The 27988-nt window shown below is 47.1% G+C and overlaps 1 protein-coding gene across 5 annotated transcripts; it reads left to right on the top strand.

Annotated features, from left to right (window-relative positions):
- Nucleotides 1-288: 288 nt before the first annotated feature.
- Nucleotides 289-27068, top strand: ENGASE (endo-beta-N-acetylglucosaminidase). Of its 5 annotated transcripts, none has more exons than XM_061615828.1 (14): nucleotides 289-2013; nucleotides 13571-13647; nucleotides 13731-13932; nucleotides 15160-15308; nucleotides 15958-16115; nucleotides 16844-16992; nucleotides 17894-18059; nucleotides 18358-18461; nucleotides 18679-18787; nucleotides 20223-20407; nucleotides 23042-23193; nucleotides 23366-23471; nucleotides 23816-23930; nucleotides 24729-27068. In XM_061615828.1, the coding sequence occupies exons 2-14, from the start codon at nucleotides 13584-13586 to the stop codon at nucleotides 25146-25148; spliced, it is 2079 nt and encodes a 692-aa protein (XP_061471812.1). In that variant the 5' UTR covers nucleotides 289-2013; nucleotides 13571-13583; the 3' UTR covers nucleotides 25149-27068. The 5 variants fall into 5 exon arrangements, with proteins under 5 accessions (XP_061471812.1, XP_061471811.1, XP_061471810.1 ...); XM_061615827.1 differs by lacking the exon at nucleotides 289-2013 and adding an exon at nucleotides 4492-4663 and having other exon boundaries at nucleotides 23369-23471; XM_061615826.1 differs by lacking the exon at nucleotides 289-2013 and adding an exon at nucleotides 4492-4663.
- Nucleotides 27069-27988: the final 920 nt, after the last annotated feature.

The following is a 27988-nucleotide window of genomic DNA, read 5'->3' as shown; positions in this document are numbered from 1 at the left end:
AACAATTAAATTGACTCAGTGTTATGTTATGTTCTGTCTTGTCTTGATACTACATCTATTTATTATTCAGAGATACATTAAGGTACAAGTGAAGGGTCAAAAAGAAAGAAAGAAAGAAAGAAAAAGAAAGAAAGAAAGAAAGAAAGAAAGAAAGAAAAGAAAGAAAGAAAGAAAGAAAGAAAGAAAGAAAGAAAGAAAGAAAGAAAGAAAGAAAGGCATAGCACCTCAACAATTAGTGGCATAAACATTTCTAAAGCAAGGCAGTCTGGAACAGACTTGGGAGACGGGAGGGCAGAATCTGGGAGATAGGAGAGTAGTGACTCAGTCATATCTTGATACTCTTGCTCTGTTAATTTGGAAAATTGTGACAACTACTAATTTGTTGGGATATCTCAAGGCAGGTTCTGTTCCAGTGCTAAAAGCAAGGGCATCCCCAAGCCCTTTTAAGTCGTCATTGTAGTTATCATTTATTACCTGCCCTTCACCCAAAGGTCCTGGGATGGGTTGCAACAATTTTAAAATACGGCATTAAAAATAATTTTAAAACAACATAAGATCCCAAAATAGGGCGAGTCCTAAAAATATAAGTCTCAGGTGTCAAAAGCCAGGATAAAAAGGTGGGTCTTCAGCATTCACCTAAAACCGTACAGTGAAGTTGCCAGGTGAACTATCTGCTGATCTCAACTCTTGAGAGGGTCTGTAGGGAAGGAGATGGTCTTCAAATGGCTTACATGGTGACTTCCTGGGTTCCAGGTTAAAGCGGGGACAGGAATTCCTGAAAGCACATCACGGTATATTTTTTTAAAAGTGTAGCCATCCTGCATTAAAGGTGAAGCAGATGTATGACTATAGGGACAGGAAACTGTGAACTAGAAGGGAAATAAAAGTGCTAGGATATGTAGGAGAAAACAAACACACACATTTTTGGGGAAGCAGAATATCATTAAGGGCATCAGAGGGAACAACGAGATTAATTGCCCAAGACAGAATGACAGTCCTCAAAGTGGAAAAACAGTGTCCAGATCAAAACAACAGAGTAATGATTGAAAATAACTGTGGAACAACAATTCCCAGCCTGAAAAATCTGTCCAGGGGAATGAAATTTGAATGACAGCGTCCATTGTGGAATAACAATGGAATGGTGGTATGTGGAGTAGAAAGACTGCTCCTAGGATAAATGGACATTGAAATTAACACTGTCAGGAACAGAATGTTAGTTCTCAGAGTGGAATGACATAGTCAGGAGTGAGATAATAGTAGATTGGCCACAGGACACCCAGAGGGCCCTGCCCACCGAACTGTTGAGCCACGGAGAGTGAACCACTGTCCACCACTATACTTTCACCATAAACACGTCCTGATAACAAAGTAGTATCATTCTTCCACTCCCCCACATTTGGTATTTCAGAAGAAAAAGTCTCCAACACATTTCTTTTCTGAATTACCCCCCATTTGCTTCTCTTTCAGTTTTAACACAAGCATTATTTACATTTCCCAGTTTAAAAAAAAACAGTTTGTGTTCCTTGACTCTCCGTGGAGGCATTGCCCCACCAACCTCAGCCTGCCCTCAGCTAACCTTCCTGTCTTCCCACTCACATCCGGGGGGTGGGTGGCTGTCAGCTTCCTCCTACTAAGCCTCTGTGTTGCCCTTGTAGAACTCAGCAGGGGCAAAGCCGGCATGAGTGGGCTCTGCCTGTCATGAGCTGTGGCTCCACTGACTGTTTGGGCTCTCTGCCTTCTGCCCTACCAGTCCCAATGGGCACCCACCACCACTGCTGCCTCTACATTTGGGGACCCTGGTTTGGAGACATTACCATAGCCAAGTAGTCTCCTAACAGAATATTTCTGTGCAAGCAAACTTTGTTGCGGTCATACCAACATAGGAAGTGTCCTTATACCCAGTCAGACCATTGGTCCATCTAGCTCAGAACTGGCCACAGGCAAGGAGTCTCTCTCAGCCCTACCTGGAGATACCGGGGCGGGGCTGATGCTCTACCACTGAGGAACTTACAGGTAATGTAATTATTTTCTGCTCAGTGTATATTGTTTTCGCTGTTGATACCTTGCTGTTTTTGCCTGCCAACCTGCAGGAAGATTCTGTTTAAGTCCACCTTATGTTTTCTTTTGTGGGCATGTTTTATTTTGATCAAAGAACCTATCTACAAAACCAGTTTGTTTGGGTGGTGGTTGATGCCGAGGGAAGTTTTGTGTGTGTGCACGCACGGAGGGAGTTGAGGAGGGTCCAGGAATCCAACGACACTGCAACACCTTGAACGAGTGGTGGCAGGCCAGCTCCAGACACTCTTGGATGAGACCGATTATCTGGATCCATTTCAGTCGGGTTTCAGGCCTGGTTTTGGCACGGAAACAGCCTCGGTCGCCCTGTATGATGACCTTTGTCGGGAGAGAGACAGGGGGAGTGTGACTCTGTGGATTCTCCTTGATCTCTCAGCGGCTTTCGATACCATCGACCGTGGTATCCTTCTGGGACGACTGGCTGAGTTGGGAGTGGGAGGGACTTCATGGCAGTGCTTCCACTCCGACTTGGCGGGTCGGCTCCAGAAAGTGGTGCTTGGGGAACATTGCTCGGCACCCTGGACTCTCCAGTATGGGGTTCCACAGGGATCAGTTCTGTCTCCCATGCTGTTCAACATCTACATGAAACTGTTGGGTGCTGTCATCCAGAGTTTTGGAGTGTGTTGCCATCAGTATGCTGATGACACGCAGCTCTATTTCTCCTTTTCATCTTCTTTAGGTGAGGCTGTCAATGTGCTGAACCGGTGCCTGGCTGTGACAATGGACTGGGTGAGGGCTAATAAACTGAGGCTCAATCCAGACAAGACTGAGATGCTGTTAGTGGGTGGTTCTTCTGACCGGGTGGTGGATGTCCAGCCTGTCCTGGATGGGGTTGCACTTCCCCTGAAGGAGCAGGTTTGTAGCTTAGGGGTTCTCCTAGAACCATCTCTGTCACTTGAGGCTCAGATAGCCTCGGTGGCACGGAGTGCCTTCTACCAACTTCGGTTGGTGGCCAGCTACACCCCTATCTGGACAGGGATAACCTGGCTTCAGTTGTCCATGCTCTGGTAACCTCCAAGTTAGATTACTGCAATGTGCTCTATGTGGGGCTGCCTTTGAAGACGGTTCAGAAACTGCAGCTTGTGCAAAATGCAGCAGCCAGATTGGTAACAGGGACCAGATGGTTCGAACATATAAAACAAATTCTGGCCCGCTTGCATTGGCTGCCTGTGTGTTTCCAAGCTTGATTCAAGGTGCTGGTTTTAACCTATAAAGCCTTACATGGCTTAGGACCACAATACCTGATGGAACGCCTCTCCCAATACAAACCCACCCGTACACTCTCAACATCAAAGGCCCTCCTCTGGGTGCCTACTCGGAGGGAAGCTCGGAGGATAGCAACACGGGAGAGGGCCTTCTCAGTGGTGGCCCCCAAATTATGGAATGACCTTCTTGATGAGGTGTGCCTGGCACCAACACTATTATCTTTTCAGTGCCAGGTCAAGACTTTCCTCATCTCTCAGGCATTTTAGCATGTGTTTTTAAATTGCTTTTTAAAATGTGTTTTTAAATTTGTGTATTTGTTTTTAATGGTTTAGTTGTTGTAAACCGCCCAGAGAGCTTTGGCTATGGGGCAGTATATAAATGCAATAATAAATAAATAAATAAATAGACACTGCTAACTCTGATCTTTCTGTCAAGGGGGATTGTACAGTGTATTCCTTTTTTAAGTTGTTGATCCAGGTATTTGAGCTTCTTGGATTATTTTCTGCAGTAAGTGTCACAAAACACATGGTCCTGCCTATTGTGACGATATAAATACTGGCATGGTCTGACCACCTCAGCTGAATAGTCCATCTATTAAGTTCTAACGTGCCTATATACATGATCATACTTCTGAATCACCCACAGATGCCTACGTAACCTGGTCTGCCCATGTTGGTATGAAGGAGCACAAGATCTGCTGGTCCAGTGCCGGGGGGGGGGGGCAGGAGAGTTGTGGCCTTACCTGATCTGTTGAATTGTGGGATGCTCACCTCCCCTAAAGGGATTGGCTGAAAAGTCTGGCAGAGTTAAATTAAACCCACTGGCTGTCTCCTGGGCAGGATAGTGTACCCAGCCACGAGTCTCACGCTCCACACGAGATGCTCATCGCCCCCTTCCTGGCTTTTCAGTCCCTGGAAATGTTTTGTGAAGCGGAACAGAGTGCCTCTGATGATGTGCAGAGTGCGTTCCTCTTTCCTACTAACCATCCACAGTTGATCCCAACGGGGCTTTCGACTGAAAGGCGTGGTTTCTAGTGGTGGGACGCAGATCCAGGAGTGGTGGTTGGCGACACCGACTGTCTCCCGGGACCCGCTTTCCCCTTCCGCTCCAGTTACCGGGCTTTCTGGTGCTGCTGCAGCACGGGCCCCTGATGGCATGGAGTTGCTGCCGCTGCGAGGATTGGCTGGAGCTCGGCCGTCCTCTGCCTCCATGTGACAGGGGCGGAGAAGAAAGGCGCAAGAGGAGAGGGAGAGGGAGAGAGAGAGATGGAGGAAGGGGAGCAGGACGGAGGGAGGAGAGGGGCCAAGCGAGCCGAGGAGGAGAGCGATGGCGACCGAGAAGAGCAGAGGTCGGCCAAGGGACGCTTCAGGCCCGGGCTGGGGTAAGGAACGGCCCGGGAGCCCCCGACGTGAGGGACAGGGGGGCTGGGGGTGGAGCTGTGAACCGCGAGGGGATGCAACCTCTCTGCTTTCTAAACCACGGTGGCTACATTCTACCTCCAGAACCGGTTTGTGGCCCTGAATCCCACCCGCAGGGGGAACAAGAGTGGGAAGGGGCTATTGCCCTCCCGACCTCCTTGTGGGCTTCCCAGAGGCGGCTGATCGGCCACTGTGGGAAACAAGATGCTGGACTTGATAGGCCAGCAGGGCTCTTCTTATGCTCCTCAACGAAGAGTTCCAGAGCTCCAGTCTCTTTGAAGGCTACGTCAGCTTCTTCTGGACTAGAGTGCCCGATCCATGGGAGAATTGGCTGTGGTTACTCAGTAGTGAAGGGAAGGCACTCCGCTTGCTGCCCTTTTGGGGTTCTAGTTGAAAAACAAAGTAGTTCCCACAAGCCTGAAGTCCGCCCGCCCCTGGCAAAGATGTTGCTTGCTATTACTAGGCACCTGGAAATGGAGAGCAGCCCTGAAAGATGAGAAACGTGGATGCAGGACAAACGAAGCTGTCCAATCTGGGGAAACTGGTGGAGAGCACAACCTGTCCTGCATGTTTTCCCCACAGCATTCTCATTGCAGATGGGGAGAGTGCAGTTGCACTCAGGTTCTGCTTGCGGGCTTCTCCTGTGGATCTGGTTGTCCAGTGAGAGAACAGGATGCAGGAGTAGATGGGCCACTGGCCTTATCAAGCAGGGCTGATCTGACGTTCTTAAGCGGAATCTGAGATGGTAGGGAAGGGACACTTGTTTAACAGGATCTTGGACTGGTACCACTCATGCCTTGCCCTACAGCACTGGGAGTATCAAACAGAGCTTCCACCTCCAAACTGACTCATTTGAGGTGGCTCGACCAGCATAAGAACATAAGAACATAAGAAGAGCCTGCTGGATCAGGCCAGTGGCCCATCTAGTCCAGCATCCTGTTCTCACAGTGGCCAACCAGGTGCCTGGGGGAAGCCTGCAAGCAGGACCCGAGTGCAAGAACACTCTCCCCTCCTGAGGCTTCCGGCAACTGGTTTTCAGAAGCATGCTGCCTCTGACTAGGGTGGCACAGCACAGCCATCATGGCTAGTAGCCATTGATAGCCCTGTCCTCCATGAATTTGTCTAATCTTCTTTTAAAGCCGTCCAAGCTGGTGGCCATTACTGCATCTTGTGGAAGCAAATTCCATAGTTTAACTATGCGCTGAGTAAAGAAGTACTTCCTTTTGTCTGTCCTGAATCTTCCAACATTCAGCTTCTTTGAATGTCCACGAGTTCTAGTATTATGAGAGAGGGAGAAGAACTTTTCTCTATCCACTTTCTCAATGCCATGCATAATTTTATACACTTCTATCATGTCTCCTCTGACCCGCCTTTTCTCTAAACTAAAAAGCCCCATATGCTGCAACCTTTCCTCGTAAGGGAGTCGCTCCATCCCCTTGATCATTCTGGTTGCCCTCTTCTGAACCTTTTCCAACTCTATAATATCCTTTTTGAGATGAGGCGACCAGAACTGTACACAGTATTCCAAATGCAGCCGCACCATAGATTTATACAACGGCATTATGATATTGGCTGTTTTATTTTCAATACCTTTCCTAATTATCGCTAGCATGGAATTTGCCTTTTTCACAGCTGCCGCACACTGGGTTGACAATTTCATTGTGCTGTCCACTACAACCCCGAGGTCTCTCTCCTGGTCGGTCACCGCCAGTTCAGACCCCATGAGCGTATATGTGAAATTCAGATTTTTTGCTCCAATATGCATAATTTTACACTTGTTTATATTGAATTGCATTTGCCATTTTCCCGCCCATTCACTCAGTTTGGAGAGATCTTTTTGGAGCTCTTCACAATCCCTTTTTGTTTTAACAACCCTGAACAATTTAGTGTCATCAGCAAACTTGGCCACTTCACTGCTCACTCCTAATTCTAGGTCATTAATGAACAAGTTGAAAAGTACAGGTCCCAATACCGATCCTTGAGGGACTCCACTTTCTACAGCCCTCCATTGGGAGAACTGTCCGTTGATTCCTACTCTCTGCTTTCTGCTTCTTAACCAATTCCTTATCCACAAGAGGACCTCTCCTCTTATTCCATGACTGCTAAGCTTCCTCAGAAGTCTTTGGTGAGGTACCTTGTCAAACGCTTTTTGAAAGTCTAAGTACACTATGTCCACTGGATCACCTCTATCTATATGCTTGTTGACACTCTCAAAGAATTCTAATAGGTTACTGAGACAGGACTTTCCCTTGCAGAAGCCATGCTGGCTCTGCTTCAGCAAGGCTTGTTCTTCTATGTGCTTAGTTAATCTAGCTTTAATCATACTTTCTACCAGTTTTCCAGGGACAGAAGTTAAGCTAACTGGCCTGTAATTTCCGGGATCCCCTCTGGATCCCTTTTTGAAGATTGGCGTTACATTTGCCACTTTCCAGTCCTCAGGCACGGAGCAGGACCCGAGGGACAAGTTACATATTTTAGTTAGCAGATCAGCAATTTCACATTTGAGTTCTTTGAGAACTCTCGGGTGGATGCCATCCGGGCCCGGTGATTTGTCAGTTTTTATATTGTCCATTAAGCCTAGAACTTCCTCTCTCGTTACCACTATTTGTCTCAGTTCCTCAGAATCCCTTCCTGCAAATGTTAGTTCAGGTTCAGGGATCTGCCCTATATCTTCCACTGTGAAGACAGATGCAAAGAATTCATTTAGCTTCTCTGCAATCTCCTTATCGTTCTTTAGTACACCTTTGACTCCCTTATCATCCAAGGGTCCAATCGCAACATTAGTATAGGCCTCTGCCTATACAATCTTGCTACGCAAGGTAGGATACGCAATCCTACTGTGTATCACACCAAAGTAAGTCCCATTGAGTTCAACGGGACTTCCTCCCAAGTAAAAATATATATAGGATTGCAGCCACAACATCCCAGGTCTAGAAACAGGCTTGATGGTGCTCCCTTTCCCAGCCAACTGCTGGCTGGGGTATCACAGCTCCTTCATCAGTGTTTTCCTGATCTCCTTTTGATGGCACAAACTTGGTTTAGTGTTGAGCTTCTTTGCTTGGACAAACCTCTTCCAAACTTGGAAACCAGAGGAGCCATTGCAAAGACTGTGGCTCACCAGTGGATCCCAACCTTTTAAGCCACCCCCTTAGATAGATCCTCACTAAAGGCCCATCTGATCTTAAAAATGGTTAAAAGAACAGGGTAGAGCAGACTAGGTTTGCATAATCTACTTCTCTCTTTCTGTTTAGAATTTGGTAGTCCAGCACCACCACCTCTACCATGTGTATCATACAATCGTAGAGTTGAAAGAGGCCTATAAGGCCATCTAGTCCAACCCCTGCTCAATGCAGGGATCCAACTTAAAGGATACCTGACAGGTGCCTGTCCAGCTGCCTCTTGAATGCTTCCAGTTTTGGAGATCCCACCACCTCCCTAGGGAATTGGTTCCATTGTTGTACCGCCCTAACAGTTAAGAAGTTTTTCCTAATGTTCAGTTGAAATCTGGCTTCCTGTAACTTGGGCCCATTATTCCATGTCCTGCACTTTGGGACGACCAATAAGAGGTCCTGGCCCTCCTCTATGTGGCAACATTTCAAGTACTTGAAGAGTGCTATCATATCTTCCCTTAGTCTTCTCTTCTCAAGGCTAAACATGCCCAGTTCTTTCAGTCTCTCCTCATGGGGCTTTGTTTCCAGTCCCCTGATCATTCTTCCAGTTTGTCTGCAACCTTCTTAAAGTGTGGTGTCCAGAACTGGATGCACTGCTCAAGATGAGGCCTAGCCAGTGCTGAATAGTGGGGAACTAGTACTTAATGCAGTTTGGAAACTATACTTCTGTTAGTGCAGCCTAAAGTAGCATTTGCCTTTTTTGCAGCCACATCACACTGTTGGCTCATATTCACCTTGTGATCAATAACATTTCCAAGATTCTTCTCGCATGTAGTACAGCTGAGCCAAGTATCCCCCATCTTCTAACTGTGCATTTGTTTCCCCCCCCAGATGTACAACTTTGCACTTATTCCTGTTATATCCCATTTTGTTGTTTTCAGCCCGATGCTCCAGCCTGTTAAGATCACTTTGAATTTTGTTTCTGTCTTCTAAGGTGTTAGCTGTCCCTCCCAATTTTGTATCATCTGCAAATTTGATAAGCATACCCTGCACCTCCTCATCCCAGTCATTAATAACAATGTTAAAGAGCACTGGTCCAGGACTGAGCCTTGCAGTACCCTACTCATTACTTCCCCCACTTTGAGAAGGAACCATTGATAAGTATTCTTTGAGTACGATTCTGTAGCCAGCCATGGATCCACCTGATAGTTGTTCCCTCCAGCCCATATTTAGCTAGCTTGCTAATCAGAATATCATGGGGCTCTTTGCCAAAGGTTTTGCTGAAGTCAAGATTTATTATGTCCACAGCATTCCCATAGTCTATCAGGGAGGTTACCCAATCAAAAATGAGATAAAATTAATCTGGCAGGATTTGTTCTTAATAAATCCATGTTGGCTACTAGTAATCACTGCATGGCTTTCAAGGTGCTTGCAGATTGACAGCTTTATAATCTCCTCCAGAATTTTCCCAGGGTTTGACATCAGACTGACTGGTCTGTAGTTCCCCAATTCCTCCTTTTTGCCCTTTTAGAAGACAAGGACAACATTTGCCCTCCTCTAGCTATCCAGCACTTCACCCATCCTCCATGATTTCTCAAAGATAATAGACAGCTGCTCCTGGAGTTCTTCAGCCAGTTCCTTTATTGCTCTAGGACAGTGGTTCCCAACCTTTATGAGTACGGGACCCCCTTTATAAGCTCAAAAAATTTCATGACCCGTCTCCCACCAGGGAGTCAGGCTGGCTGCCAGGAAGGAAGGGGGAAAGCAGATTTTCCTTGCAGCCTTGCTTTTTCCTTCAAGAAAAGCCCTCTCCTCTTGTTCTGACCAAGGGCATCGTCAGCAGTGGCAGTGCGAGGAGGTGGGAATCGGTGATAGTAATCCCCTCTTCTTCCTGGTATCTCCACCCTCAGCCTCCTTTGGCATCTGCCATGTATTTTATAGGCCTGCCTTTGGTGAAAGACACTCTGGCACTTCAGCAAAAGTCCTCCACTCTCATTTGGAGCAAGGGGGGGGGGTGTCATCTGCAATGGCAGTGGGAAGCAGACGGTGTCCAGTGAAGACTTTTAATAAATAAATAAATAAATAAATAAATAAATCATTTCTTTACTGTTCATGGCCCCCTCTGGATTACTTTGCAGCCCTTCTGGCGGGCCACGGCCTCCAGGATGGGAACCACTGCTCTAGGATTCAGTTCATTGGGCCCTGGAAATTTGAACACGTTCAAAGTAATTAGGTATTCCTTGACCATTTGTCTGCTAGTCTCAAGCTGCAATCCTGCCCCTTCAACTTGTATTTCACATTAGCCAGGAGAGTCATAGACCCTCTTTTGTAAGAAGACTGAGCCAAAATAGGAATTGAGCACTTCTGCCTTTTCTTTGTCATCTGTTATCATTTTGCCATCCTCACTGAGTACCTGAACCACTGTTGTTGTATTTCTGTCTTTTACTATGGATGTACCTGAAGAAAGCTTTTTTGTTTCTTTTAGCATCCCTCGCTAACCTCAGCTTTCCTGATGCCATCCCTGCAATTCTGTGCTACCTGTCTGTACTCTTCCTTTGTGGCCTGGCTTTCCTTCCACTTCCTATATGTGCCCTTTTTTGTTTTCAGGTCATCTCTAAGCTTTTTGTGAAGCCACATTGGCTTCCTCTGCTGTCTTCCATCTTTTTTCCTTGTTGAAATTGTTTGCAATTGTGCCTTTAGAATTTCCTTTTTTAGAAACTCCCACCCATCTTGGATTCCTTTTCTAATTAGGGTCACTTGCCTTGGACCTTATTTATCATTGTCCTAAGTTTATTTAAATTGGCTTTCCTGAAGTTCAGGGTACGCGTTTGGCTACACTCAGCTTTTGCTTCCTTTAAAATCAAGAACTCAAGTATAACATGGTCACTTTCCCCCAGAGTTCCTGTAACTTTCACTTCGCCCACTAAGTCATCTCTGTTGGTTAGAATCAAGTGAAAGACAGGTGATCCTCTAGTTGCTTCCTCTTCTTTCTGTAGGAGAAAGTTATCAACAACACAGGAGTTTCTTGGAGGGGATTTGTTTCGCAAAATTTGTCTCCCAACACATATTGACGTAATTGAAGTCCCCCATCATGCCTTCTTGAAACATTGACAATTTGCTTTTCAGAAGTTTACTCCTCATCTTCTCCTTGATTGGGTGGTCAGTAGTAGACTCCAACCACAATGTTCCTTTTATTCGTTTCCTAACGTATTTTAATCCAGATGCTCTCAATGGGGCTGCCAACCTCATCCTCTTACATTTCTGCACAGGGATATATATTTTTAACATACAGTGTGACTCCACCTCCCTTTTTGTTTCTTCTGTTCTTTTTGAACAAGTTATATCCTTCATCCCACCAAGCTCCAATTATACCTATCAAGTTGTATTTATTAATATTTTATTATTTTAAATTGTCTGCTGTTTTTAACGTATGTTTTATGGTTTTAATTTTTCTCATAGTTTAATTCTTTTTTAATTGTATACTTCTGTATGTTTTAATGGTGTTGTTTTTAGTTGTAAGCCGCTCTGAGTCCTATTGGAAAAAGGGCGGGGTAGAAATAAAGTTTATTATTATTATTATTATTACCCTCCTGTATTAAGAGTTCAAGTTCATCCTCTTTGTTTCCCATACTCTGGGCATTTATATTATTGGGCCCCATTAGAGTGGTTCTCTCAGTTCCTGTTTCTGTGCATAAGCCTTCGTCAATGGTTACCTCCAAGTTTACTCCCTCTGAGTTTCAGTTTAAAGCCCTACTGCTGAAATTCTCCATGCTATGACCAAACACATTCTTCTCGGGCTTTGTGAGATGCAACCCATCACTTGCCAGCAGTCCATCTACCAGGAAGTGTAGCCCATGGTCCCAGAACCCAAATTTCTTGTGTCAGCTCCACCTTCATAGCCAGTCATTCACCTGGTATATTTTTCTTTCCGTTTGTACTCTTCTTCTAAGTATGGAAGGATGAATGAGAAAACTATCTGGGCCCCAAAGTCCTTGAGATTTCTTCCCAGAGCTTCAAAGTTTGACATGATTTCTTTGTAGCTCTGCTTGGTGGTATCACATGGATGAGAAGCAAAGGATACGTGTCAGTGGGATATGTGTCAATGTTGGCAACTCTTCAGTCACATCTCTAATCTGTCCTCCAGGGAGGCAGCATACCTGGCGAGTCTATGGATCTTCTTGGCCTACTTGGGTTTCAATCCCACACAGTAGGGAGTCTTCCACTACTACAAATCTCCTCTTCTTGTTGTAGGGCTTGGTTTCATTGCCTCTGCTTGATTGAGCTTCATCCTTTCACTCGCTGTCCTGCAGGGTCTCCTGTAATTCTTCCTCAGGAGGCCACAGGTGCCACAAAGATCACAAAACTTCAGCAGGAGATCGGGGTGGGGGTGGTGTCCTTACTTGTTCACTTCCTTCCTGGTGGGCAGGGCTGTGGAGTTGGAGTCGGAGTCGGAAGCAATTTTGGGTGGAGTCGGAGTCGGTAGAAATGTACCGACTCCGGCTTCAAAATACATTTTGATTGACAAATTTTTAAAAATATAAATTCAAAATGTCAAAGAAGCTTCCCATGAAGTCAGCTGTAGTTGAGCATTTCACCATAACTCAAGATGGAAAACATTTTGTGTGTCAGTGTATGACGCAGGACCCAGATGAAGACAAATGCTGTGATGCCAAGATCAGCACATATTCAGGCAGTGATAAAAATGCTCCTATGAGAGCTTCCTATTTAAAAAGACATTTACAGCCCTTTCCAGGGCTGTGGAGTTGGAAGCAATTTTGGGTGGAGTCGGAGTTGGACAGTAGAAAAATAGAGGAGTCGGAGTCGAAGGTTTGGCGTACCGACTCCACAGCCCTGCTGGTGGGCATGTGTGGTGCCCAAGGGACATGACAGAGGTGCTGGCAATGTCAGTAGTGGCTGGGGTAGTGAGGCAGAGTTGCCCTCCTGATAGGGCAGGGCGGCAGTGAGGTTGGGACTGCACAGACATACACGCTGTAGTGTTGGACAATCCCTGGACTAGAAGAAGAAACTTGAAGCTGATAGGGTAGAATTGGCTGACTCCAGATGATGGATTCCACCGGCCCTCCAGATGAGAGAATCCAACTCCCATCAGCCTCAGCCAACATGGTCAGTGTTCATGGATTATGGGGACTAGAATCCAGCAACATCTGGAGGGCCACATGTTCCTTATCCCTGTGATGGCATACGTTGTCAGTCCATTTCTGGGTGCAATTCAAAGTGTTGGTGCTTACCTTTTAAAGCCCTGCATGACTTGAGATCTGCGTACCTGACTGTTGTTCTGATATGAGCCTGCCTGTGGGTTGAAATCACTGAGAAGAAGCCCTCTGCCTCCTGAGGTAAAGTGGGTGGCAACCAGGGAGAGGGCCTTCTCAGGGGTGGCACCCAGTCCCTGGAATTCCCTCCCAGAGAGGCTTGCTTGGCTCCTGCTCTGCTGTCTTTTCAGTGCCAGGCAAAGATATTTTTCTTTTTCCAAGCCTCCTAGTTTTTTGTGTGTGTTAAATCTGTTTCAATTTGCTGCTTCTATATGTGCTTTTCATACTGATTTTATTGTTTTTATTTCATTGTTGTAGCAGTCAGGCATATATTGTTTCTTTTTAAATGCAATCATAAATGTACAAAAATAAACAAATAAGCCTGGCCACTTTAAAAAAGTCCTCTCCTTGCATAGAAGGTTTGGGGGATGGTGGTGGAATAGAGGATTCTCAAATAGGATTTTTTCCTGATTCTTTTTCTTATTTTCAGCTTGCAGCTTGATATGGAGAGCCAGAGAACCTCAGTCCTCCACCGGGTGGTTAATTTTGCCCCTGATCCACTCCCTGGTAAGATTTGGTGTTGGGTGGAGAGCTGTTGCTATAACTACCCTATGATTTTATGTATTAACATTCTGCCTGCATCCTCCCAGCTAGGCAGTATGACAGAGAGACCACTGAGCCAATCAGCTTCTACCTCTTGGGTTTGGAAGAGCTGCTTGCCTGGAAACCCACAAGCGATGATGCTTTCAACGTGTCCACAGAGCTGTTGGCCAAGCGGCAGCCTTCCCTCAACAGCCGTAGGCCCCGCACGCTGGTGTGCCATGACATGAAGGGGGGCTACCTTGAAGACAGGTTGGGACTGAAATTGGAAAGCTTCCAAATTTGTAAACAATAATTATCTGTGTGCTTTGGGCGCATCCACATGGATCTGAAGGGTGATGAGTGTATAAATAATATTAGTTATACAGCACACCTTAGGTGTTTCAAATGTTTCACATGCATTAACTCACTGATCCTTACATCGGTCATGTATGGCCTACTTTATTATCACTGTATTCATAGAATCATAGAGTTGGAAAGGGCCTATAAAGCCATCGAGTCCAACCCCCTGTTCAATGCAGGAATCCAAATTAAAGCATACCTGACAGGTGGCTGTCCAACTGCCTCTTGAATGCCTCCAGTGTCGGAGAGCCCACCACCTCTCTAGGTAATTGGTTCCATTGCTCTAAAAGTTAGGAAGTTTTTCCTCATGTTCAGCTGAAATCTGGCTTCCTGTAACTTGAGCCCATTATTCCGTGTCCTGCACTCGGACAATCGAGAAGAGATCCTGACCCTCCTCTATGTGGCAACCTTTCAAGTACTTGAACTTGAAAATGGGTGTGTAGGTGCTTACTTGGCTGCGATGAGATTTGAACTGGTAACTCACTGGTTCACAGAACCAAACTATGTGTTAACATTAGTAGTGTGTTTAAATAGGGTGTGTCAGACTGGCCATACCCTTTTCTTCCCAAAAAGTAGCTGTGGGCCCCCCCAATCCTGATCAGGGCCATAGCACAGTGGCACATATGATCTGCAATCCAGAATGATACCACAGTCAGTAATACTGAAAGCCAGTAAGCAATCCATCAAAAGCAACAGAGTCATACTCCCCTGGTCCAGTTCCTGGCGTAGGCCATCAGCCAGGACAGTGTTTCACTCCCCAAATCACTTTACTACTTATGCTGTGTGCCTGTAGAAGAAGGGAATGTTTTTTGTTTGTTTCCTGCACTCCTACTTCAGGTGGGAAGAGCATGCAAAATTAGAGTATGGATGCTCCCTGAACTGAAAGGGATCAGGGAAGTAAATCTGGTTTCTGTAAACATCCAGGAAAATATCAGTTGTGTCTCTTGAGGAAGGATGCTGGCTGGGCCACCCTAGCTTCAGGAAATGTTAACAGCTTGGACTGGTTTTGTTCCTCTGAACAGATTATAGGGCCCTAAATGTGACTCATACCTACTTTGTGCAAGCTCTACCATGCTGAGTCCATTGTGCCCTATTGGGTCCTTGCTAACTCACTCTCTTTCCTCTGACTGCTGGCAGGTTCATCCAAGGCGCATTGGTACGTAACCCCTATGTGTTCTACCACTGGCGCTACATTGACATCTTTGTGTACTTCAGTCATCACACGGTCACCATTCCACCTGTGGTCTGGACTAATGCTGCTCACCGCAATGGTGTCCTCATGCTGGGTGAGTTGCAGGAGGTGGGGGTGGTATTGGGGAGTCCAGCTGGACCATCCCCTGGAGCAGGGTTCTGGGCCTGCAGAAGGGAGGGGAGCACTGTCGGTAACCCTCCGCTACTCCACACCTTTGCTGAAGAGGCTGGGGTTCAAGTGGGTGCTACTTTTTGGGGAGTGGATCATCTTCCCATTAGTTGTGTTTTTGCCCCATGCTGTAAATTGGGTGGATATCTGGTGGCCCTCCAGATGTTATCGAACTCTGGCTGGTTGGGGCTGATGGGAGCTGGGAGTCTGGCAGCATCTGAAGTGCCTTCAGTTCTCCACCACTGCTCTACATACCTCTGCTGGTGAAAGTCTGGGACCACTCACAGCATGCATTGCTGTTCATCTCTCATAGCATCTCCCAGAAAGGAGGATGCGGGGAATTCCCGCAAACAGCTATGGCCCCCATTCCAGTCTTTCTAGCTGTGCTTCGTGGCAGAGGCAATTTCTCACTCCTTGGACCTTGCTTTTTGTTTTGGGTACACCTCTTTCTCCCCGGAGAGTTCTCAAGGCTCAGCACTTAACCCATCTCCCTTTCTCCTGATGCAATGAAGTTTTGAACGGGTCAGGAGGCGAGAAATTTGATTTCTTCTCGGTGTTTCCTTTCCTGCCTATAGGGACGTTCATCACAGAGTGGACAGATGGTGCAAAGATGTGCGAGTCATTTTTGGCAGGCGAGGAGGAAGCGTACCGTGCTGTCGCCGAGCAGCTGGCTGCGATCGCGCAGTTCTATTGTTTTGATGGCTGGCTGGTCAACATTGAGAACTCTTTGAGTGTGAGCAACATATGGAACCCCCCCTTGCCACCCTTCCCATCCTCCTCCTGCTGACCCGGGCCTGCCAGTCCAAAGCTAGGATTTGAGCTATGCCTCATCCACAGAATATGTGTGTGTGTGTGTGTGTGTGTATACACACTTCCTCCTCTGTTCCTTAAAGACCCTGGTTGTACACCAGAGATCTGGCACAGCTGAGGGGGAGCATCTAGGGACATGCTCAGTATCACAGTGCAGATCCATTATGTAGCCCCTTAAATGGGTGGTTCACAGACAACAGGGGAAGACTTGAGTTTTTCAGCTCTTTTCCAGGTAGAGTGGCGATTCTAACTTGCATTGGTAACTGTTAATACATAATCAAGGATTTTGGATTTTATCGTAGAAGCACGCTGACCACCTCTGGTAAAAAAAGTCCCTCGGGTAGAGGAATTCTGTAGTCAAATAACACTTTTCCAGAAAATCCCTGTGTCTGCAGAACATCGAACAGTCCATGAACGTTTCTGTCATCATAAATACCCTCGTGCACTTACATGCCAAATTTATGTCTGTTTGTATTGCGCATCGGCTGTTGGAAATATTTTTCCTAAATGGAGGTGTGGCAGTCCCCTGTCTCTGGGGAGTGTGCACAAAGCTTCAGTTGGTGAGGCTTTGAGGCAATATACGGAATGATTAACTGATGGCCTCCAGAGAGCCTGTCCCGCAGGCTGAGTCATGCAATTTGTCCACGGCAGGTGTCGGCAGCCCACAACATGCCTCACTTCTTGCGCTATCTGACGGCCCAGGTGCACAGAGCTGTGCCGGGAGGACAGGTGGTGTGGTACGACAGCGTCCTGCAAAGCGGAGAGCTCAGGTGGCAGAATGAGCTTAACGAGAAGAACCGGTGAGTGTTGCATTGATTTCCGACACTCCAATCTAGAGGCAGTGAGTCTTGCTCTGGGGACATGAGTAAGAAGGGAAGCAGTTCTGAACCTGAGGGTTGCTAGTGTAGCCTCACTGAGCCTCCATCCCTGTCCCGCGGCATCATCTTCATATACTTTGCCTGTCGTGGCATGAACCTACATTCGTGAGGGGTGTGAGGCCAGTAGGAAAAGTAATATCGGCTTGGGCTCCAATCGCTGCCCAGCTTTTGGCAAGATGCTGTCTTCCAGCCTAACCTACTTCACAGGATTGTTGTGGAGGAAAAATGGGATAACCCCATTTCGACTTTTCCTGGAAGAAAGGGGGAGATGCTAATGCGAGATCAAGCTATAAATAGGCTTAGCTGAGCAAGGAAGACATCCAGCCTTCCAAGTTCCAGCTAGGCAGAGGACTGATGTGACTTTATCCTCTCAGGGTTTCTCCCTAGTGTTACGGCAGGGATGGGGAACCTGTGGCCCTCCGAGTGCTGTTGGACTCCAACTCCCGGTGGGTCAGGGATGGTGAGAGTTGTCGTCCGACGACACCTGGAGGGCCACAGCTTTCCCCTCCCTGTGCTACATGGGAAGTGCCCTGGCAAGAGACACGTGCTCTTTCCCCACCTCTTCCCCGTCTTCACAGGCCACCCTGGCCCTTGTCAGCCCTGCAAAGGTCAGTCCCTGCTGAAGCATCCCATAGGCCAGGGCTGCATACACTGAGAGATGTCTGGAAGGGCCCATAGAGTCAAGCATCTGTGGTCTCCGGACGTCCTTGGCTGGCAGTGGGGTAAAAAGTAAGGCGACCCGAAGGGCCCTGATCCTGACCCCATGGATGGCAAGGCCTGATTCCACCTTCAGGACATTTGCCCCTTGTTGGTCTGCCTGCAGGGTTTACTTTGATGCTTGCGACGGCTTCTTTACGAACTATAACTGGAAGGAGGAACATCTGCTGCGGACAAGAGAGACGGCTGACGATCGTCGGACTGACATCTATGTAGGGGTGGATGTGTTCGGCCGGGGTGAAGTTGTGAGCAGCGGCTTCGACACTAACAAGGTAGGCAGAGGTTGTGACCAGTGGGAGATTTGCCCCTGTGGCTTTGTGGATGTTGCAGGCCATGCTGGGTCTTCCCGCAACGCTAACTCTTAATGTTATATGGTCACCAAGAGCTGGAAGGCCTTCTTCCCCAGCTCGAAAGAGTGGTTGTCCCAGTCCCTGGAGTGGGCAGGGTGAAGCCTTTCGAGATCCACCCTCCGGTGTGCAGCCGGTGCTCTCCTTGAACCTCACAGCCACCAACGCTCTGGAATCCCGCCCAAGGGGAAATGGTGACTCGGCATTCCTTGTGTCTCTCTAGTCACTGCGCATGATTCGGAAGCAGGGCCTTTCAGTGGCCATCTTTGCACCTGGCTGGGTATATGAGCACTTGGGCCCAACAGACTTCCTGAACAATGAGGACAAGTAAGATTGGTTCTGGGGAGATGGAGGGGCTTTGGGTGGGGCTTTGAACCTGCTCTCCTCAGGGTGGAGTGATGTGAGGGTCCGTCTGAGGTTGCCCTGTGGTCAGGTATGCAGGGGGCCTGCAGTCGCCCTGAGGTGCACGCTTACCCACGCCTCCCTTGGGGTTTGTGAGGGGTCCAAAAGACTGCTCAATTTGCCTCCTCTCTTCCGCTTATAGATTCTGGGCCCTGCTGTCTGAACTTCTGCCCACTCATAGCGTTGGCTCCCTCCCCTTCTGCACCTCCTTCAGCCTGGGGATGGGTAAGAGGCACTTCAGCAATGGGCAGGTAAGACTGGACTGTCAGTAGCCTCGGGGAAGGTGGAACGAAGGTTTGGGAAGAAGAGCAACTGCCATGTCTGTGGCTCGACTCATTTGGTGACTGTCGCTGCTTCCCCCCCCCCCGCTTTTTTAAACTTGACCCATCTGATCAATTCACATCTAAACAGATTGGAGACCCAAGAGGGCCTTGCAGATGGACTGCCAGTGATTCTTCACCTTTTGGGAGACTCACTTCTGAGCTTATTTTCCCACAGTCTTCCTGTTGAGACCTCTTGTGCCTCGAGTCCCGTTTCACCCGCTGGAAACCCAGGCCCTGGAGCCCGAAGCATAGAGGAGAAGGAGCACGGCTCTTCAGCTGTCTCCTACCACCCTGGCCAGCTGGGCCTGTAGTTGGTTTCCGAGTTGAATGTTTCCCCTTCCAGCCCTTTTGAAGCTGGGAAGGCAGCTTGTCTGACATTGCCGCCTGTGCTGCTTCCCGCCTCCCCTTCTTTCCAGCCGTTGTCGGCTTGCTTCCCACATAACTAAGCCCTTATGCAGCTGAATTGTGTTTCTAGTCCTCAAGCACTGCTTCTCTGCTTTAGAGCAACACCTGGGGAGGAGGAGAAGGGGTGTGCAATTTGCAGAGGACAAGCTGTAGACAAGAGTATGATTCTTTTTGTGCCAGCCAGGCTCTTCCCCTCTAACTCCAGCCACTTTCCCCCTTGCCAGGGCTTGAGAAGCATGTTTGTGAAGAGGAAGCATCACATGGGGGGCCACAGCAGAGGGCTTGCTTTGCACACAGTGGGCTCCTGGTTGAATCTCTGGCACCTCTAGTTGGAAAAGACGTGTGTGTGTGTGTGTGTGTGTGTGTGTGTGTGTGAGAGAGAGAGAGAGAGAGAGAGAGAGAGAGAGAGAGAGAGAGAGAGAGAGGTGTTAAGCAAGGCATCATGGCTTGTCTACTTGGAAGTAAGCCCCACTGAGTTCAATGGGACTTACTTGCAGGTAAGTGTGCATAGAGTTTCAGCCTCAATGTTTCTTCTTTTCATAGGTGGGCTACTACAACAGTAGAGTAGCCTTTAGAATGCACACTTTCTTCCCCATCAGGGTGGTCTGCTAGTGCCTGCCGGTTGGGAAGAAAGTTTTGAACTCTTTTATCGGAAGGAATAGGCTCGTTTATTAGGTAATTAGTTTCCTCCGCTCCCATTTTGAAGGAAGAATCCTTATGATGTAAGAGGCCTGACACTTCCAGATGTGACATAAGACAGTTTGCACACAGCAGTGAAATGCCAACTTCACTGAAATGAAAGTCTAGCTTCTAGATAAGCTTTTTTTCCCCTGGGCACACCAAAAAAAGGAAGGCCTTTGAGATTAGGGGGATAGAAGAATAATCATGCTGAAGTTGGAAATCAGTCTTATTGCGACCACCCTGGCTGAGCTTGCTGTGGATCTTTTTCTCTTATCAGGAGAGGAGGACCGAGCCGTGGTACAACCTGAGTGCTCAGGAGATCCAGCCGATGTATGCTGAGCGCAGGATGTTGAGCGGCGGCTGGCTACGGACCCGGAGCTGCCTGCAGGATGCCTGGTGCGGAGGGAATTCTCTGCTGCTGGAAGGGGTCATCCCGCTCAATGCTAATCATGTCACAGTGAGGTGAGCATCGACTCAGATTGCAGAAACCTTTTTGATCAGATGATCCTTTTGGGAAGGAGAGGAAGCTGTGCCCGAGTTGCTAAATAGGTAGTAGCCGGCAGAAGAGCGGAGAGCACGTCAAATGTGTGTCCTATGCAAAACAGATGTATATGTCCATGTGTGACATGAATCTCCGGCATAGGAATCAAGGAAGCTGTTGGCCCATCTACCTCAGTATTGTCTACACTGGCTGGCAGTGGCTCTCTAGGGTTCCAAACAGGCTTCTCTTCCTGTCCCACATGTAAATGCCAGGGATTGGACTCGGGGCCTTTTGCATGCAAAGCAGATGCTCTGCCACTGAGCTGGAGTTTGAATGGATTCACAAGATCATTCAGTCCAGCCTCCACAGTCTTATGACTTGCTCTATGATTCCCCACCATTCTTCTGTTAATTTTGATTGACTTCTTTGGGAAACTGTCACTGAACTCTTTCCACCCATCAAGTCGCATTTATTGATACCTTCTCTAATGGTCTCTTCTCCGTCCTGCCACATCACTTTCTCAAAACTGTTATTGTGCCCTGACTTGCTGTCATCTGCTCCAAGCTAAGCACACCCGTTCCTCCAGTTTTGCTTCCATCTTATGCGTGTCAAATATTTCCACTGCTTTTTGTGCGCGTGCTGCTTTTGTGAGTCATCTTCTCCAACCACCCCAATTAATTTTTTGTTTGTGCCCCACCGTCACCCCCTTAGAAGCCCCCGCAGCAGCTCACAAAATAGTTCGATGATAATTTTTGTCATTATTGTCATTATTATTTGCATTTATATCCCACCTTTTTCTTCAAGGAGCTCAAGGTGTTGTACATACTTCTCCCCCTCCCCATTTTATTCACACAAGAACCCTGTGAAGTAGGTTAGGCGAGAGATAGTGACCGGTCCAAGGTCACTCAGTGAGTTTCATGGCTGAATGGGGATTTGAACTCTGGTCTCCCAGGTCCTAGTCTGACACTCTAACCACTATACCACAATTAATGGATTACCTTGTGATGGCCGGTGTTCTAAAGCTGTGGTCCTAAGCATATTGGCTTTCAAGTAACTTATTTTGGAGCAAAGGTGGTTACGACCTGGTTGTAAAGACTTGAAGTCTGCAGAGATTCAGTTCACCAAGTCCCAATCCTTCCTGTCTATCTCATCTTCCTTTAAGACCACATCAGGTTTGCTCTGTGAAGGTTTGGGTGTTTTTACATGTATATCTCTTTTCTAAAATGTGCTAGGGAGTAACATAAAGCTAGCTCAACCATATGTGAAGCAGCTGGACCAAATGCTAAGAACAACAGTGCACAACTCACTAGGAAGAAGAGATTCTTGGCATTAAAGCTTACCTCGATCCCTGAGCAGGCTTGCTCGATAGGGCCAGTGTGCCCAAACCCAAATGCTGAACTTTGGAAGTACAACACTTTCTGTGTACTGCTACTATGAAGAGTGACTGGGCAGGCAAAGTGACTGGGAGAGGCTCTGCGTGGTTTGGTTTGGTTTTTAATTAAAAAACCCAAGAGCGAGCAATGCACATTGATACCGGAAGATGATGGTTTTTTTAAAAAAAAGGCAGGGGGCGAGGAAGGGCGAGTACAGCCATATTTTGCAGTCAAGTGGCGCCACTTTAGGTGTGAAGTTTTGCCGTAAGAGGTGTCACTGAAATGTAGAAACTTGATGAAATAGTTTGGTAGTTGTGATAAAAGAACTCGGATGGCCTCGGAGTGAATTTTGGATGGATGTAAAGCTGCTTTGTTTGCATTTTGCTTCATGCTATATGTAACATACCACGTTATCTGGAATCTCAGTCCATGGTTGTATTTTGCAATGGGTCTGTGAGGATATAAATAGACCTGAACAGCGGAAGGAGGCCTGTTTGTTTCCAGACTTTCAGACCTAGGAAGCAGGAGGAGGCTGGGAGTGAACAAGAGCCAAGAAGCGACCGGTTGGGCGCTTGATCCAGCCACTGCTGAGGAGAGATGAGATAGTTTGTACTGTGACTTGGCCCCTCCAGGTGCCGCGCCCCAAACTTTTATTGGTCAGGAATTCCTCCCAGTTCACCTGTAGCTGGGCTAAACGTGTCCTCTTTCCAGGGAGCTGCTTCTCAAAGGTGCAGCTAGGTCAGACTGACCGACTCTCTCTCTCTTTCTGTGCTGAATTCCCAATGTGAATGTAACCATGAGGAGGTGGCGTGGAACTGGATTTTGTCAATGGCATTTCCCAAGCAAGGGACAAATTGGGAGGGAATATCAGATCTGAGAATTAAAAGATAGAAATCCAAGATTATAGATGTTTTTATGGGTGCCTTCATTCCTGAAAGGAAGGTGGCTTGATGCATGACGAGAAGGTGCAGCTGGCCCAGAGGCCTTGAGGCCAGCCATTTGTTCACTGGCTCTATGGGGAGGCTCATACTCCTTTGGCCCCCAGTCGCGCCCCCAGTCTCAGTCTTGCAAATTCAGCAACTCTTAATGTTTCTCAGTGTCTGTGTGAATGTGGCTTTTGGGCCTGGCCGTTCTAAACCCCTTCCTTTTGCAGGCTGTGCTGCCTAGTGCCCAGAGTTGGCAGTGACTGTGTCCTCTCTCTGTCTCTCTTCCTGTCTGTCTGGGGTTTGGGGGGATCACCAGGCTGTTTTCATTCCAGATGCCGGCCCCCCCTCGATTGTTCCTGGTCTTCATTTATAAACCCGAGGCCTCCTTCCAAGCACTCACCTTTGCACCGGAATTCACTACTCGGGAGTCGCGTTCCTGTCTCTCCAGCAGTGAGCCTGCTTTGCCAGGTGAGGAAGCCCCGGGCCGGCCCTTCCCTTGGGGATTCTCCCTCTGTGGCTGCGAGATCTCTGGGCAGCAGATGCCAGGCAAAGCATGGCTTCACAGATTTTACTGACTTGCCTTTCTGACTCCTGCTCTGTCTCTGCCTCTCCCTCATGGCTTCCTGTTCTCTCACCCCAGCAGGACCAAGATCACATAAGCCCACCCTGCTCCGTGCACCTCCTCCCCACCTTGCCCAGTTGCTGAAAGAGAATGGACCACATGGGGAACGTGGCTGGCAAAGCCGGTGAGTGGATGGTGATTGCTGGAATGTACAACTCTGTTTGTTGTCTCTCCTTGAGAGTCTTGAAGGTAAGCTAATGGGAACTGCCTCTTTCATTGGTGGCCTTGGCAGCCTTTCCTCTCTTGCTGAACGATAGATTGTAAGCCCTCTAGGTAGGTCCCCGTTATCATCATCTTTGCTCTTTGATGGTGCTGTACTAACCAATAACTGGGCCTCGTGGGGATGGTGCCAGTGCCTGATAACAAAACAGCCGTGGGCAGAGTAGGGTGGACTCCTCAGTGCTTTGCAACGGACAAGACCCCGAAAACATAATGCCTCTTTCCCCCCCTCCTTCCTTCCCTCCTCAGATGCTATGAGCTGGAGCTCCAGAATTGCTTCCTGGATGAACTTTCAGTTACTGTGTCCAGTCGCCAGTCTGGCCAAAGCAAGGTGCCCTTTGCTTGCCGCCTGGGCAAGGTCTGGGTAAGTAGGCAGTAGAGGTGGTGGTGGGGAAGCCCTAGGAAAATTGTGGGTGGGGTGAGGTCAGCCACCTTTCCCATTGACTGCTTCCAGAATGGAAGGTTCTCAGTGGGCCTGTTGGAGAGCTGCTGGTTTGAGCCAGGCCCGGAAGGAAGGTCTTTGCCCCTTGTGTTCTTTAAATAAGGCACTTCTTCATAAAACAGGGGTGGGGAAACGGGGGCCCTCCTGATGCTGCTTGACTCCCATGCCCATCATCTCTAACCATTGGCTATGCTGGCTAGGGCTGATGGGAGGTGTAGTCCAGCAACACCCCAGAGGGCCAAAAGTTAGTCACCCCTGTGATAAAGCAATGTGAATGTCCTTGTTTCTGAAAGTTGGCAGCCCTGCTCTGCAGTGAGCTCTACACTGCCTCCTCCCCATGCTGCTTCACTTACTGAGCTTCTGTCTCTTGGAGTTGTGAGGCATTGCCATTGCCAGCCAGTGGCCTGGTGAGGACTTAATTTCTTTCTCTCCAGCTCTGACCTCTTGAGCAGAGAAATACTAGCATTGGGCTGGTGCTTCTTACAATCCCTGTACTTGCAAGGACCTTTCCCCGAGACTGTGCCCTGGGCAAGTCAGCCCCTGGTCCTAGGCGCTTTAGGGGGCTCATTCTGCCCAGCCCTCGAAGGTGGGAACAGCCCCTCTCTGCCCCTTTCCCTTCATCCCACAGTCCCATTTTTGGGGACCCTTCCCATTTCCCAGCTCCTTGCACTGGTTGACCTTCTTCCTCCATATTTATGCCCATTCTGTGTTTCTCCATAGGTGCTGGATGGTGCTGCTGTGCACTTGCTGTCACCAGCTGATGCTGTTAGTCCAATGTCACCCATGGACGTTTCCCATGTTCGTTGGCAACGGGCTTCATCTGGGCAGCTCTCTCTTAGTCTCACTTTGCGCTGGACCTACCCTCCTAGCAAGGCCACTTGCTTCCACGTGCACTATCGGAGCAGGCCATGCGCCACTGGTCCTGACCGTCCTCTGCTCCAGATTGGGGAAGCACATGCCTCCCTGTACCGCGTGACTGAGCTAACAGTGCCTGATGCTTCTTCTGAGTCTTCTTGCCATTTGGAATTCCTTGTGGAACCAGTGGCTGATGATGGGGTCAGGGTAGACACTGCGATGTGGGGGAAATTGGTCTTTGTGTACTCTGATCCAAAGCTACCTAGTACTGACCCCAGTGCCTGAAGAAGCCCACTCAATCTACCTTTGGATCTTGGTGGGTAAGGCCCTTCCCTGTCCCAGACTTGTGAGTATTAGGCACTTTATAAAATAGGGAGAAGGCTTTTATTTGTGGCACTGACACTTGCACACTCAAGCCTCTGAAATGCAAGCAGAGGCATTCAGTATCCAAAGATAATTTTTCATTGGGTGAACACTTTAACGGAGTAGTTATACCCCAGAAAAAGAAAGTCTTTTAGGGAGATACATCCTCACAAAACAGTTCAGCACTGTACCTTATCAAGACATAACATACGTTTGAAACAACTTTTAAAATTATTTTTAAAATCTATTAAAGACAATGTTATAAATAGGAACCTGTCATTAAGGTGGAAACAACTTTAATCAAAGCTCTACTGGTAATGAAGTACATATTTTATCATTTTTACAAACTGATTAAAAGATCTAGGTAAAGCCGTCAGTTCTCGTCACCAACATGTCTCATGCAGAATTTAACAGAAAGGCTGTAGCTTATGAAGCTTTTGAGACCAAATCACAAATCTTTCTTTTGCCCGGAGAAAATCTATGTTAAGATATATTGTTATAATTAAAATTTCTTGGCAAATAAGAAATTTAGCATAAGTTGAATAGGAAAAAATGTATTGGGCACTTAACTAAGTAAGCTGAAGACTTGTGAAGGTCTTTTGGATGAAGAGCTCCAAAAAGCATAGCCTTTAAGAAAGGAAAATGAACTGCTGATGAAACATGTATTGCTGATTATTCTTCTAATACGGGAAGAGAGAACTGTGAGGTGTTTTAGTACCTAGTGAATTTCTGCTTGCTCCTTCAGGCTGAAAAATGGATTATTTGCTCTACTTGAATAGATTTCATTCTATTTGTTGCAGGGGTGAGGCTGTCCTGGGACCATCCAGGGTCAAGCTTTGCCACCTGCCTTGCCCCCTCACCCCTGCTCTCTGTGACATCTTTTTGGGGACTGCTTTTTGCCAGGAAGATGAATGCATTTGGCTTTTAGGTGTTTCCCCCCCCCCCAAATGTTAGGTTTTCATTGTCTTAAATTTTTGTAATTTATATCTGTTTCCTTACTTGTATTTTGTATTTGTTTTTATGAGTTGTCCTGGGGGCCTTTTTGGCCAAAAGGCAGCACAGAAATAAACTATAACATGCTAAGGAAGACGTGCAAGTCAAATCTGTCTATGGCGGAGGAACTGTTTGTGTACAAATACATTGATGATGATTTACATTAACACTTTGTGTTTGGTAGAATGATAAAATGTGTACTTCTTTGCTCCTGCATCAATAGAACTCTGAGTTGATTATAACCATAAACTGTTTTAGTAATTAGTGACACAAAACTATTTGCAACACAGTTATTTGTGTTTAATTTTAAAGGATGTTTTAATAGTATGTTGCAACCTCTAATGAACTCTCCCTGTACAATTTTGAACCCCAACTCCTGAATAAAGTACAATTATCATGTACCACCAGAAGTGCCTTGTGGTAGCAGCAAGTGATTTACCCCGATTTCTGGGATTCAGCAACCAGCCATGAAGATTGAAAGAAGAAATAATATTTTTTTGCACTATGGTGGTGATGGAGATTATTTTTATTCCCCTATCCTGTCAATTAAGGATTGCAGGAAAGGACTGCTGGTGCTACCGATTGGGTAACTGAGACAGAGATTGCCAGAAATGGATGACGTAAGGGATAAAAGGAAAGCAAAGAGTTCTGAATATGTCTAGTTTTAGAATTACCGCAAAATATTAAGGTCCATCAGTCATAACTGAAATACTGGATAATCGCAATGTTTATTTCCACACTAAATTTCTGCTTTCGTCTAAAATTTATTCTACTATGTTTTAAAGAGTAAATATAATTCAGGAGTTTCCTACTTTTCCCCCCAGCTACTAATAAATTCACAAAAGAAAATCTTGTCTCCTCATCTTCCTATCCTTTAGTAGATTGGGTTGAGGTAGTATTTTCAGCAATGCGAAACAAACGTACTTCCTTTGTCAGGATTGCTAGAGATGTATAAAAATCAGAATGTCAAACAAAAACCACACTACTTTGTGTTTGATGCATTCTTTTGAACTCAAATTTAGGGAACGCAAAAGTGTGCTAGCAACCTTTGGTCACACAGGACCATTCAGCTGAGAATAGCTTGGCTTACTACAAGCAAACCATTTACCTGCATTTGTGTGCACACAGAGTCCAATTTCTCCTCTCTTTGTGATGCACCTGAAAACAATGCAGAGAAGTCTCCAGTTAACCACAGTTTCCTATTTCACCCAAAGTGGGAGGGAAACTGGTTGGCACCTTCAGAACAAGGTTTCACACTTCGTGGAACAGGGTTGGTGTAAGATCCTGGCTTTTCCTAAAGCTGGTAACTGTAGACTGAGTTTAGCTGAAGTGAAAACTATGTCTAATTGCATTTCCACATAGCATTCAGGTGCACCACAAACCAAGGAAAGAAGGGACAACAGTCTTGTGAAGCAGAGAGATGATCACGTGAACTGGGATTACATGTCTAGGGCTTTGACAGGTTGGAAAGGCGGCAGTGTAGTTATCAACAAAGACCACAGGATGGCAGCAGAGCTTTATGTCTGGCTGGTGGTCTATTAAATTTTTTATCCCGCCCTTCCTCCCAGAAGGAGCCCAGGGCGGCAAACAGACAATACAAATCTTAAAACATCTTAAAAACATTTTTTTTAAAAAAAATCTTTAAAAACATGTAAAAGCTATTCCAAAATATGCAGCCTGGTAGGCCCCTAGTGGAAAGGCTTGTGGCTGTACTAGGTGGTACAGGGTGGGGGCCCCTAAGCCCTCTGCTCCACTGCAGCTCCAAGGAG

The sequence above is a fragment of the Rhineura floridana genome, chromosome 3 (genome assembly GCF_030035675.1).
Source record: "Rhineura floridana isolate rRhiFlo1 chromosome 3, rRhiFlo1.hap2, whole genome shotgun sequence".
NCBI classification, from domain to species: domain Eukaryota; kingdom Metazoa; phylum Chordata; class Lepidosauria; order Squamata; family Rhineuridae; genus Rhineura; species Rhineura floridana.
This window is presented reverse-complemented; position numbering and strand designations above follow the sequence as displayed.